Source organism: Puntigrus tetrazona, chromosome 23 (genome assembly GCF_018831695.1).
Source record: "Puntigrus tetrazona isolate hp1 chromosome 23, ASM1883169v1, whole genome shotgun sequence".
Taxonomy (NCBI): Eukaryota; Metazoa; Chordata; class Actinopteri; order Cypriniformes; family Cyprinidae; genus Puntigrus; species Puntigrus tetrazona.
In genome coordinates, this window is record NC_056721.1 from 18476327 (window position 1) to 18489575 (window position 13249).

The window sequence follows — 13249 nt, forward strand, 5'->3', positions numbered from 1 at the left end:
TAAAAGCAAAACATCTAAATGTAATCCACAACTGCGGACAACCATTTTTTATGTGAAGGATACTTCTTTACTACACATTGCTAAATAAAAAAGGGCAAAATCTCTCAAATACGTTAAAGTCAAGGTGTTTATGCTGCTGATGCAGGTTCGAGTCTTGGCCTGCAATGTGTCCCCAACCCCCTCTCTGTTGCTCTCTAATCAAATAAAGACACAAAAAGCTGAACGTTTAAGAGACAGTGAGACAAATTCAACTCTTGGGGAACTTTACCCACCATGCATTGCAGCTGGCCTGTCCCAAGTGAAATACTGGCCTAAACACTGATTAAACTGGTCTAAGAGAATAAACACTGTGTATCCTGTGGTTGGATAGGCCAGTCTTGTTTACAGAGGTTACTGGGTATGGTGGTTTGTAACATTACACCACTCCTGTTCTTCCCCGAGGGCAGTGGGATCTGTCCGATTGCCTCTCGATCTCCTCTATTTCCTGGAACCAGGAAGGAACAGAATTCGAGAAGCAGCGGCGGTGCAATCGGAGGACTCGTTTTCCAACGTGGGCCCTGATGGTGTGCTTGTGTAGCGTTGGTGAGACATGACTGATTAAATAAACAGATTTCATCTTGTTATCATCAGGGCCCTGGCCAAGGAGAAGAGGCATTATGGACCGCCCTCCCACCCCTCCCCTCCGGGTCGAGCTCAGACAGGGCATCTGTCTTCATTAAAGAGAACCCAGTGTGGCTGACAGCCACTGAAACGTTGGTGTCTTTCACGATTAATGAAGACAGATGAGTCGCCCTCAGAGGCCGAGAAGGAGGAACAAAAAGCAGAAGCTTCAACAAATACAAATGGAAAACAGCAAGAGCACCGTGCATTTTGAGAAAAGCGTAACAGGGATGTTTACCGAACTGGACATTTGAGTTTTTTCTTTCTCGGTTCTCTTATCAAGCTCAGACTGATCCCTTAGGAAAACATACCCGAGTTTTGTCTATGATTGTTTTTAAAGCCAAAGGCTGTCTAAGGTCTGGAACGGAGGAAGGAAAAATAAAATGGTTGAAACAGAGGGAGAAAATCGACAAGCAATCCAGGTCTTCTAGCTCTTAGAGAACTTTCCACTCAGCGCCAATTCTTTACTATTTATTTAATGCTTGCAATTTAATGTTTGCAATTTGGCTTCCTGTCAGATTCTAATCACCCAATCCATTCTCTAATTCCAGCTTCATCAGTGACACATACTTGAGTAATGTCCCTCTCGTTTTTTCACTTTTATGCTTGTTTGATGCTGTTGTGTGGGCCGAGCTGTGGTCAGGCATGCTGGGATACCAGAGCTGTCAGGCACAATTGTGAAGTGAAGAAGACAAATGCAATCTGCATGACTGAAATTATAGCACAGTGTCAGGTTCCCCCCCACCCACTTCTCTCTCTCTCCCTCTCTTTCTCAAACACTCTCTCTTTCATCTCTCCCTCTCGCATTACTTCCTTTCTGTTTAACTTTTCATCAACCGACAAGGTCAAAAATCGGGTTACCCACACTGTTGGCGAAACTGGAGACCGATCGACTCAAACGGCATCTCCGAAACACACAAATACAGCTGGAGTGGTTCGTTTGGCACCGACTGTCCCGTGGTCAACGCGAAGGCCCCTTTAAAAGAATAAGAAAAGCCACTTACAGCGAACGCTGGCTGTCCCCGTCCAAGCAAAAGGGTCCAGTCCTGCGTAGAAGGGGCTCGCCTTCCGAAGCATGCATGCACCCCGGTTGGTGACATCGTAGAGTTGGCGGGGACCCATGCCCAGAGCCTCCATACAGTCGAACATGCTGCGTCCCCGTTGCCCACCCGCCTCCGAACACCTCGCGTCACCAAAAAAAACAATAACAACACCCGCAGCTACGACAGCGCTAAATCCCCTGCTGGAATTCCTCTAGTCAGGATATACGTGCTGCCTGATCCCGCTGCTTTTGCTCTTGTAAGCGTTTCCTCTCTCTCTCTCTGTCACGCTGCTTGTTTCTCTTTCCCTCTCCGGCTGATCTGCGGTGCTGGTTGCTCGGGGTGAGCTGCTCCTAGCGTGTTGTAACAGACCTAAATAACAGCCCCACATAGCACTCGCGGCTCTCAGACACACTGGAGCGAACCAACTGCCTCAGTCCTGCGCACACAGAGGGGGGTGGAGAGAGAGAGAGAGAGAGGCTGATCGAGAAGGGGGGGTGAGAAAGAGAGAGGGGGTTAAGCGAGAGTGAGAGCGAGAGAGAGAGAGAGAGAGAGGGCCACAGGGAGGGGCCATAGTGTGTGTTTGTGTGTTTGCATTGCCAGCTCTGATCTGGTTAGAGGACAAACTTTTATTTGATTCTCTCTGGCCTCTTTTTGTCTCTTTTGTGATTCATATTTCAGCACGCACTGCACACAAACACGCTCTCTCGCTTTGCACACCTCCCCCTTTTTTTGCTTGCAGTACATATGAGACACCCCCCCACACCCGTCCCTCAGCCCCGTCTCTAATCATAACCACATTAAAGTCCAGAGTGAGCGAGCGAAAGAGAGAGAGAGGGAGAGCATTGTGCAAGCAGCAGATGCCAGGGCAAAATTCTCGCCTTTGTCTCCACAAAAACAGAGTAAATGACTGATGGCCGCTGCTGTCTCTAGCTCATTAAGTATGTGGCGAATATTCAAAGCCCCCTCTGGCCCTCATAGAAGCTTTTTAAAAGAGGAACTTTATTCAGTTGCGTGGGGAGAATCCATGCGCTAGAGGACGCCAAGCAGGAGACCAACAGGAAGATGAACTTGGGAAGGAATGTCAGGGCTTGTCTTCGCACTTGCGACCAAGACATGATGAATTTGAGTCCTTTCCCATGGACTACAGTCAGTGAATTTCATTTGACACGCGTGAAAATTAGGCTGTGAGGGGTAGAAGCATACGGTCGGTTAAATGCAAGACTGATGTGTACGCTGAAGACGCTGTCCAAGTACAAAAATGTATACTTTTAAATAGGCATTCAGAGAATGAAAAATGGGAAGCAAGGTTTGTGGAAATTAGACATGACCAGGTCCAGAGGGAAATCTGTGGACTTGACAGCATTATCTAATTAGTCAAATATGTATTAAACAAGCATGCAATCCAATTCTAATTGGTAATTCTAATGAGCTCTCTGCAGAGTTCTGCTCAGCTTCTAAATGTGTGCCTGGATATGACCTATAGGACCTTGAATGGACTGTACATCTATCTCTCAAAGCCTCATTATCATTTGCGAGTAATGAAATATGATGTCTACCCTGACAACAGTCTACCGGTTTAGCAGCACAACAGCAACAGCCCTAGTTGATTTCCTTTTCTGCCCCAAAAAGATAAGTAAATGGATAAATAAATAGTAAATAAAAGGAAATAATAGTAGTATTTTAAAAAATTGATTATATATATATATATATATATATATATATATATATATATATATATATATATATATATATAATTTCTTTTTATTCTTTTTTTATTTCTGTTCCTTACAGCTTCTTTATAAATAAAAATTAATTAATTAATGAATAAACAAACAAGCACAAATATAAATACATTCATCATTTAGTAATTTTTTTTTTTACAAATTTTATTTATATAATTACTTATTTATAATTTAAATAAATTAAATATTAAATTAAACGCAACCTATTAAATAAAAAGTACTTCTGTTCATCCCAGTTTTGTTTTTATTCAAGTGCAATTGTGTATGGCATCTGCACGGACTACTGAGGGCTCCCACACTATTTTGACTAATGACATTTTTTGCATGACCTTTCCAGCTGTTTAAAATCCTCTCATGGAGATTGCTACAATAGATTTGCATTTGTATGTCAAATACCAAAGTTCAGCATCAATGAAAGTTAGCGATTATACATATCGATAAGAGAAACTGATAGTGATTAGTGGCAGTATCCAGCTGAGGCAATACCTCAAAAGCAGAGCACAATAAGAAACATGTATTTTCCCTTGTATGGTTTTTCCAGGTCTGGAAATGAAACTTTTAATAATGTGTACAGGTTTTCAAACCCATAGCCACTGGTTTTGGTGTACAAGCACTAGACCAAGTAACAAGCAGCTCAGAGACTACCAGTTGATTTAATAAGTTCTTGCCAGTAAACTTCACAACCTTAGTTGTCACAAATTAGCCCCCCTAACCCTAATAAGCCACATATATCTCTGCCACACACAAGCAATCCATACTATGACCCACCCCCCCCAAAAAAACCCAATGAAATAAATAGCTCTGCCAGTGTCAGTGCCAATGGCTTTCAATAAGTGAACAGCTGGGGAGTGGACGGAGCCATACCAGGGTTCAAGTCAAGCAAACAGCTGAACACAATGCCAGGAGCAACAGAGGTGCCTGCGTCTCGGCCTTGCCTCATCCATCTTCACCCCCCTCCCGACCCCTGTCGTCCCGCTGGTAGTGGTACGGCCCGGCCGCCTAAGAAAAGACACCATTTCCTGTCAATCTGCGCTGCTGGTCTGGCTCTCCATAAACACATACTGCCCTTCCTTCCAAATACACTCACAATCTCCCACTCTGCGACGTTCTGCTTTTCATTTTCCCAAACCCCCTTTGCTTTTTCACACTTCCAAAGAAACAAAGAGTCCTTCTCCGAGCACGTCGGGGCATGCGCTGAGAATGGTATTCATTAGGCTGTTTATTGATCTTGTGGCTCTTGACTTTGTTATGGTTCTCATTTATTTTCTTTAGGCGACCCTCATAGACAGAGACAGGAAGAAAGAGTGAGAGAGAGCGGAGAAGAGAGAGAGAGAGAGAGAGAGAGAGAGAGAGAATATGAGTGGGGGAGAAAGAGAGAGATAGAGAGAGTAGGATACTTTAATGGCCCTTTTGTTTGAGCAGACAGTAAAGTACATCAAGGTTCTTCGTGTAATTGTTGTGTCATAAAGGCTGAGGGTGACAAAAGAACAAACAAAAGAACAGATCAAAAAGTACAATGGTGGAAGGAGGAAGCTGTAAATTCTAATAAAATCAAAGTATTTAAAGGTGGAGCGAAACTAATCTATCTAAAAATACTTAAAAAGGATATGTTAACTTGAGATGTATAACTGCACAAGGTATTTAAACTTTAGAAGTTGGTTTTTTCACACCATTAACACATCTTAAACATAAATTTATATTGTTACAAATTAAAAAATAGAAAAAAGATTTTAAAATGTAATTTATTCAGGTGATTACTATTATTATTATTATTATTATCAATGGTGCAACAAAAATGCTGACATTATAATTTTGTTTACATATATATATATATATATATATATATATATATATATATATATATATATATTATATATATTTTTTTTTTTTTTTTTTTTTTTGCTTTGTTGAGCAAATCTAATTTAAATTTAATTTAAAGCAGTGACCGAGAACAATGAGTTTGAGCATTGTAGATGTTTAAAAAATGTGCTGATGACCATAGATTTATCTTTCAATTCCAGACTTTTCTTTAACTCTCTCCGTCATCTCCGTTCTCAGCTTTTTCCAAAGCTACGCTCTTGCTCTTGAAATCTGATATTGCGGTACCGCTAATATGGTTGGCTAGTGTGATAAATTGATTGTTTTTTCCTTCATGGATAAAAAGTGCCTGCATATTGTCATCGAGAGACAGAAACTGCTCTAGCTCTGCAACTTCTTTTCTCCCGCTGAAAATCTTTTGTTAGAAACTGTTTCGTGTAGTCTGAGGGTGGAAAAAAAAAAAAAGTTGACTTGGACATTTAATCCAACTTCATAGTGCTGACCCAAGTTCCTCCCCCTCCCTTCCCCAGCCAAGGAGGTTGAACTCCAGAAGAAATCCCCACTGGGCCACTAACTTTCCCCCAACTTATCCTGCTCTCCCTCCCTCTCTTTCTCTCTCTCCGGAGCTCAAGCTATTCTCCATCACTCTCCACCACCTCTGCTTCACTCCCTCGTTTTCCCTCCTTTTCCTTCTGTTTTCAAACTTATACTCGTCTCACCCTGCAACAGTTTTTAAACAACCCAGAGGAACATCTTTAAAGACAGTTTTGTTTTCGCTCTGTCTTTAAAGGCCAGGCTCTTCTACGCTTTGCTCTCTCTCTGTTCTCTCCTTCCTGTCATGTGACAAAACTCCGATGACAAACAGACCCAGAACTGCTGGAAATCCATCTCACTTAGCTGGCTCCCTGTCATCTCTGCTTTCCAGGCCAGACGAGCCGCACCAGATGAGCCGATGTCAGGCGTCCAGTCACCGAGTCGAGCCTCAGAATCAGGTTTAACTGCTGCATGACTCACTGATGCGGACCTCAGATAGCAGACACAATGCATTAGAGATATTAGCCAGGACTGGTTTGCCTGCGTGTGGCCTCAAAGGAATGAAAAAAAAAAAAAAATCACAAAGAAGATCTCTTTAATATTTCAACTGCTTAGATGAGATTAAATGATGGCAAAGAAGACCTTTTTTTTCTAAGCAGCCTACTTCTCAGATTTTTATTCGGAGGGAAAAAAACTTTCAAAACTTTGTGTTTTAAAAGTAGGACATCTGGAACAGGAATAGCTCATCCAAAAATAAAAATTCTGTCATCATTTACTCACCCTTATGTCATTGCAAACCTGTATGGCTTCTCTCAGAAATCAAAGAAAATATGTCAAAAATGTTGTTATTTTTTTTGTCTGTACAATGAAGGTAAATGTTTTTTTTTTAATGCTTTCAAATCAAGCCGAGTTAGATTTATTATATAGCGTTTTATAAAATACAGTTTCAAAGCAGCATCCCAGTAATATACAAGAAAACGACAGTATCAAAGCTGCAAATTTCTTAAATGAATGAAATCGATGCAATTTCAGGTTTTTAAAATAAGACAAACAAATTTTGTGCTTTCAAATGATTAATTGTGATTAATCGCATGCAACATAAACATTTTTGTTTACATTTGTGTGTGTACTGTGTATATTTACTATGTATGTATAAATACATACAGTATATATTTTGAAAATATTTACCTGTATATACATTTATATATTTAGATTCTTATATTACGTAATTTTTTTCTTAAATATATACATGCATGTGTGTGTATCTATACAAAATAAAATATACACCGTATACACATATATCATGTGAAAAAAAAAACTTATTTTGGATGCAATTAATCATGATTAATTGTTTGACAGCAAAGTTGTAAATAAAGATTACTAAAATATATTTCTATATGATTCAACATAAAATTTTAAAACAACGAAAAAAAATTATTCAAAATTTCACATTTAAATAACTGTTATTTGCCATTTCTTTGTAATTGTTTGTGAAAATTATTTCACCGCTTAATTCTATTTCAGTTTCAACTATAAAGCAGCTCTACTTTTTAATGCTCAGCTCAGCCTAGTTCATAATTTATTACTGCAGTCTAATCAGTCATATTGCTGAATATTAAGTGTCTTTTAAACCAACGTTAAAATTTAAGCTATCTGTTTCACAGAAGAAATCAAATAGATTTGGAATAAGTAAATGATGATAGAATATTAATTTGTGGCCGAACTGCCTTTTAAAAGAAACTCCATTATGTTTCCTGAGCTATGAAAGAGCAACCTCTGAGGAAGACAATTTCCCCTGGGGCCCGAAATGTTTATAGGAAGGATTTATTGAGCATACATTGCCCATTCTGCTAGTTTTTAGATCTGTGCTCCATGTTATACAGCTCAGGAAGTTTGTGCAGAGTGTAAGCAGCAGAGAGTCATGTGTTTCTGTGTGCGTGGATATGTCCAGACAGATTGCCGGTGATGACAGAGACACAGAACACCACTTCATTTCAGCCCCGTCTGCATGCACACGACTCAGATTACCACAACTAGTCCTTGTAGCTCCTTCAGGGAGCACTCAGATGTTGACACACATACACATACCATTCAAACACACATTTTGAGTCATGAAACGCACACCTTCAGCACACACTAAACAGTCTGCAAAGCTCCAACTCAACAAGCACATCTTGCCCAAAAGTATGCATGTTTAAACACATTGACGCATTCCAGAATTCCCCACATATGAAGTGCAACTGTAACTGTAGCCGCCAACACCAGTTCAGAGAAACAATTAGGTAAAATTAGCCAAGTTACTAACATAACTACATTGTCAGTAATGTGATAATAAACAAGAGTTATAATCATAATAATAATAATAATAAAATCACAATAGTTCTGAATTTAGTTTAAAATGAAATTAATAAAAATACTACTTCCAAAGTTTGCTAAATAAAATTAGTAATTTTGTGATATATTTGTAAAAAAAAAAAAAACATATAATAATGAGTAACATATAAATAAATAAAATGTGTACATTTGTAAAATAATAAAAAATAGTAATTAAATCAAACAAATTTATAAAACTAAAAAGCACAAATATTTGGCTAAATTACAATTTTAATTAATACTAAATACATTGAACTACTTAAACAACTAATAAAATGAATTAGTAATTTTGTAAAATAATTTTATAAAAAATACACCATTTGTTTTTAAAGACAATTATATTACTAAATATATTATAAATAATATAAATATATTATATTACTATATTTTACTAAATACAAAATAAAAATGGAATATTTTACTAAATATAATTTAATTATATTATTATAATTTAATATAAATAAATAATAGTTCCAAATGATTAAAATAACTATTAAAAATGAAATCAAATTAGATATTTTGTAAAATAAATAATTTAAAACTATTTATAAAAAGAAAATATTGAAATATTGTAATAAAAAAATAAGCAAACAACTAAAATAAATATAAATTCATATACATATTTGTATACGTAGATGAGGCAATATTCACAAGGATTAATCACACAGTTAGAAAAAGTGTTTTCCAATAAACCAGTTTATTCATGTTTCATGTAAATGAATGACTTTGAATGATTTTGAATGCACTGATGTGCATTCAAAATCATAAGCCGCTTGAGGTTTGAAGAATCTTCACCAACACCACAAATTCCCATCCCAGCGCCACCGCTCGGACATTCATCACGGCGTCCACCTCGAGCAACATCATACACATGTTTGGCTCCGAGGAGACATGTAATCTTATCCTGACATCTTACTCGTACAACACAATACATCTCCCCGAGAGTCTGGAAGTGTCACTTGAAGACTAGACCAGAGGGGAAAACAGCGCTGGAAGACAGGCTGTTCCAGTCCTCGCTCGGCCTCGTGTTCTATACCGCATAAAAAAGAAACAGTGAAACTTTTCACAAACTTATCAAACTTGGCCATCTCTCAAACAAGCCTTCGCTCTATCCCTGTTGCCTGTGTGTCTCTCTCTCACCCCCTGCTGTTTCACTCTCTCTCTCGGCATGCCAGTATGCTTTTAGTATTCTCATGACTTTGGACATGAGGTTTTCAAAACTGGAAGCCACATGTTTTGTAGTTATGATCTTGACTGGCAAAAAGTTACCCACTCCCTCCCTTTACGCTGAGGCCACGCCCCACTGGGAAGCCCCTCCCATTCCCTGTCGCCATGGCAGAATCCTCTTGCTGCACGTGCCCGGTCTTGCCTGTTGCAAACAACGAAGCTCCGCCCCCCTCTCTGCGCTCTTTATCATCATCTGTCATCATGCTAACATGCCAGTGCACTCTTTACCTTTCAGTGCTCGCTCACACGCTCTACCTCATCCTGACGCACCGTCTCTCACCTCCGCTATAGTCTGCCTGCCTGGAACGGTGGGATCAAGGAAGGAAATCCACATAGGAGTGGAGGAGTACAGAAGGTAGCAGAGGGGAGGGAAGTAATCCGCCGGATTTCAGGGATAGAGTCAGCCGAGCTGAGATTCCATTTGTGAACAATTTGCAAAATTCCCAAACTGAGCTCTTAATGACCTGGCAGAGCGAGGCCAGTCCCGACTCTGTCTCCCACTCGGACTGCGCTTACGCCAGCTCTCCGAAAAACAGACAAGTGTGGGAGTCGCTTGTGGCCAAAATATTAACAAAGACTTTATGAATTCCCCCTATACACCAAGGGCCCAGCATTGCATATGTGATTATAGCAATACGCAATCCTGTCGATTGGCGGCCGGCAAAGCGCTCTGTAAACATGAAATGAAAACTGACTCAATTCACTTCCTGAATGCACGTTCCGGTCTAATTGTGAACAATGCATCGTGTAGATCACGTATACGTTGTGGTTCAAAAGCTCAAAAATGCTCACAGAGGCTGCATTTGTTTCGGGTTTTTTTTACAAATACACAAAAACAGTAATTTTATGAAATATTACTGCGATTTAAAATAACAGCCTTCTTTTTTAATATACCTCTGATCTTTTTTCATGACTCTTTGATAAGTAAAAAGTAAAAAGAACAGTGTTTATTGAAAACAGTAATTTTGTGTTGCATCGTACACTACTATTCAAGATTTTGGGGTCAGTTAATTCTTTATTCCTTTTTTATTCAAAAGAAATTTATACTTTTCTTTAGCAAGCATGATTGTAAAGACCCTATACTGAAAATATATATATTTATAAAACAAAACAAAACAAAATGATTAAATTATTATTATTATTTCTACTACTAGTACTATTTGTATTACTATTATTATTATTATTATTATTATTATTATTATTATTATTATTATTATTATTAATTATTACTATGTATGCTAGTACTAAAATACTTCCACTCTCATCCAGGTTGTCACTATAGTATTTATATATATATATATATATATATATATATATATATATATATATATATATATATATATATATATATATATATATATATCTTTTTACTTAAGTTTTCAACAAAACATAAAGGGTTTACAATAAACACAACAGTTTTTTGTTCACCAACGCTTTTTATATTATATTTTATATTATATTATATTTTTTATATATATTTTTATATTATACTTTTTATATTTAAAGTGGCATATTATGGCAAATTACTGTTAATGTAATAAAAAATCCTTCTTTAATAGAAGACTTACTAATAAATATTTAAATTAGTTTTTGTTTTACTGCACTGGCAGATTTTAAGATTTTAAGATTTTAAGAAAAAAAACACGTATAAGTGTATGAACACAAATTAACAATATGTCAGACGAGTAAGTCAAAATATACTTATATTCTAGATAAAACCTGTGAAAATACGCCTTTTTTATTTTTACATAGTTTAACTGGAAAACAACAAACAACAATATTATATATATATATATATTTGTTTGTTTGTTTTTTGTTTTACAGGTAATAATGACAATGTTAGCATTGGGACACATTGAGATGCTCTTGTGGGTGACCTTGACCTTCCTCAAACATGAGCGTGTCAGTTGTGTTTATGAAGGGGAGTAATGCACACAATCAACTGCAAACTTGTATTCACTTCTGGCTCCATTCTGGTACAAAACACCCACCGCTCATGATCCAATCAGTTCCCACTGGATAAAATCAAGTCCTGGCCTACATTTTTTCCTCTTTGAATATTTAGTTTCAATCAGAAAGTATGCCATATTAAGAGAGTATAATGTGTTCTCGAAAAGCATTTGATGTTGATCACTGGCCAAGTTCTTCTGCTTCCAGCCAAACTGCTTCCAGACTGCAGAATCAAACCATCAAGCAACAAAAAAATGCACAATAGGAATCTGTAGATAACTGATTCATCCACCAGAAGGTCTCTGACTGTTTACAGTAGAAGTTAGTGCTGCTGGTGATGAGTGACAGAACGGAGAGGAACCTGGCAGGAAAGCAGAGGTGGAGATGAAAGATGGTGGAATCTCTGAGGAAATGGAGAAGTGTTCAGACGCATACATCGCTCTCATTTCAGTTTGATCCCTATTGCGCACAAACTCATGCCAGCTGCGAAGGAAAGCCAACACTTTGACGGGAAAATGTTTCTGTAAATAAATAATCAGATATAATGTAGCGCTTGTGCCTTGGCCTTTTAATGACACAGACCTGTTTTCTTCTTTAAAAAACCTATTTCCCTTTCTGTGATCCTTTATTCTACGTGTGATCACTTCGTACAACTCATAATTGCTAAGTATTTCTAATGACATCCCTAGTAAAAAACAAATATACTAAAATATATTTGAAATACATTTATTTTATGCTACGTTTGCTACAAATACACTTGATAAAATACCCTGCAGCTGAGCTGTACTTTTACTATACTATACTACTGGTGTAATTAAACTAATTTTGTGCTTAATGCACTTTAATTGTGTGGAAGTAGTGCTGAAGTCCCACTAAATATGAGCTGAAGTCTATCTGAAAGTGGAACTTTACTATACTCAGGGTACCCTTAAAATATTATTCTTTTAAAGAGATATTTAAAGAAATATTATTCAAATTATTCAAATCACACAATCCTCATCAGTAATGATACTGAAACACATTTTAACTAAAGAAACTTTATTAACCGTTAATCGCATCCAAAATAAAGATTTTGTTTACATAATATATGCATGTGTGCTTTGTATATTATATTATATTATATTATATGTATTTATTAATATTTATTAAGTATATATAAAGACACACACATACAGTTTATATATATATATATATATATATATATATATATATATATATACATATATATATATATTTATACATATATATTATATATGTATATATATATAATATATATATATATATATATATATATATATAAAATAAATATAAAAATATAAAATATTTATAATATATAGAATACATAAAAATGTCACATATAAACATAGCATATTTTTCTGAATTACATGTACATGTGTGTATAATAAATATACATAGCACACAAACATATTTAACATAACAAACATAACAAAACTTAATTGAATGCAATTAATTGCTTAACAGCACAAATGTAATTATTTCATCTGTAATTCTCAAGCAAAATATCAGTAAATATGTTACATTTATTTATTTAACTATACTTAGTGTGAAATATATGTACTTAAAATATTACTTTTTACTAGGATTATAATAATTTATTAATATTAATAAATGTATTCATTATAAATTAATTACTTACAATTTACACAATATGTTGAAAATTACTTCTTTATATACATTTTTTTTTTACCTAAAAAATGTTTTCTTTTAATTAGTAAGTCCTTTTAGCGGTATAAAAATCAAAACATAAATGGCAGCAATGTGATCCTAGAATCCTAGAATGTTCTCACGTTACAACAAACAAAGCTACTGAAAAATAAGCCTCTAATTTACACACCTTGTTTTATTGCAGTGTATATTGGTTGTTACACCTTCTACATTACT

At 36.3% G+C, this 13249-nt stretch overlaps 1 protein-coding gene across 3 annotated transcripts in view; it reads right to left on the reverse strand.

The window, feature by feature from the left end:
• The window catches only part of rarga (retinoic acid receptor gamma a), a 50817-nt gene that overhangs the window by 19402 nt on the left and 18166 nt on the right, over positions 1-13249 (reverse strand). The window contains exon 1 of one of the 3 annotated variants that reach the window (XM_043224738.1): positions 1665-2133. The exons of the other annotated variants lie outside the window; for them this stretch is intronic. Within the exon in view, the coding sequence (XP_043080673.1) occupies positions 1665-1809 (145 nt within the window). The 5' untranslated portion in view covers positions 1810-2133. Of the gene's footprint in view, positions 1-1664; positions 2134-13249 lie in introns of those variants that run through there. 3 annotated transcript variants of the gene reach the window in all.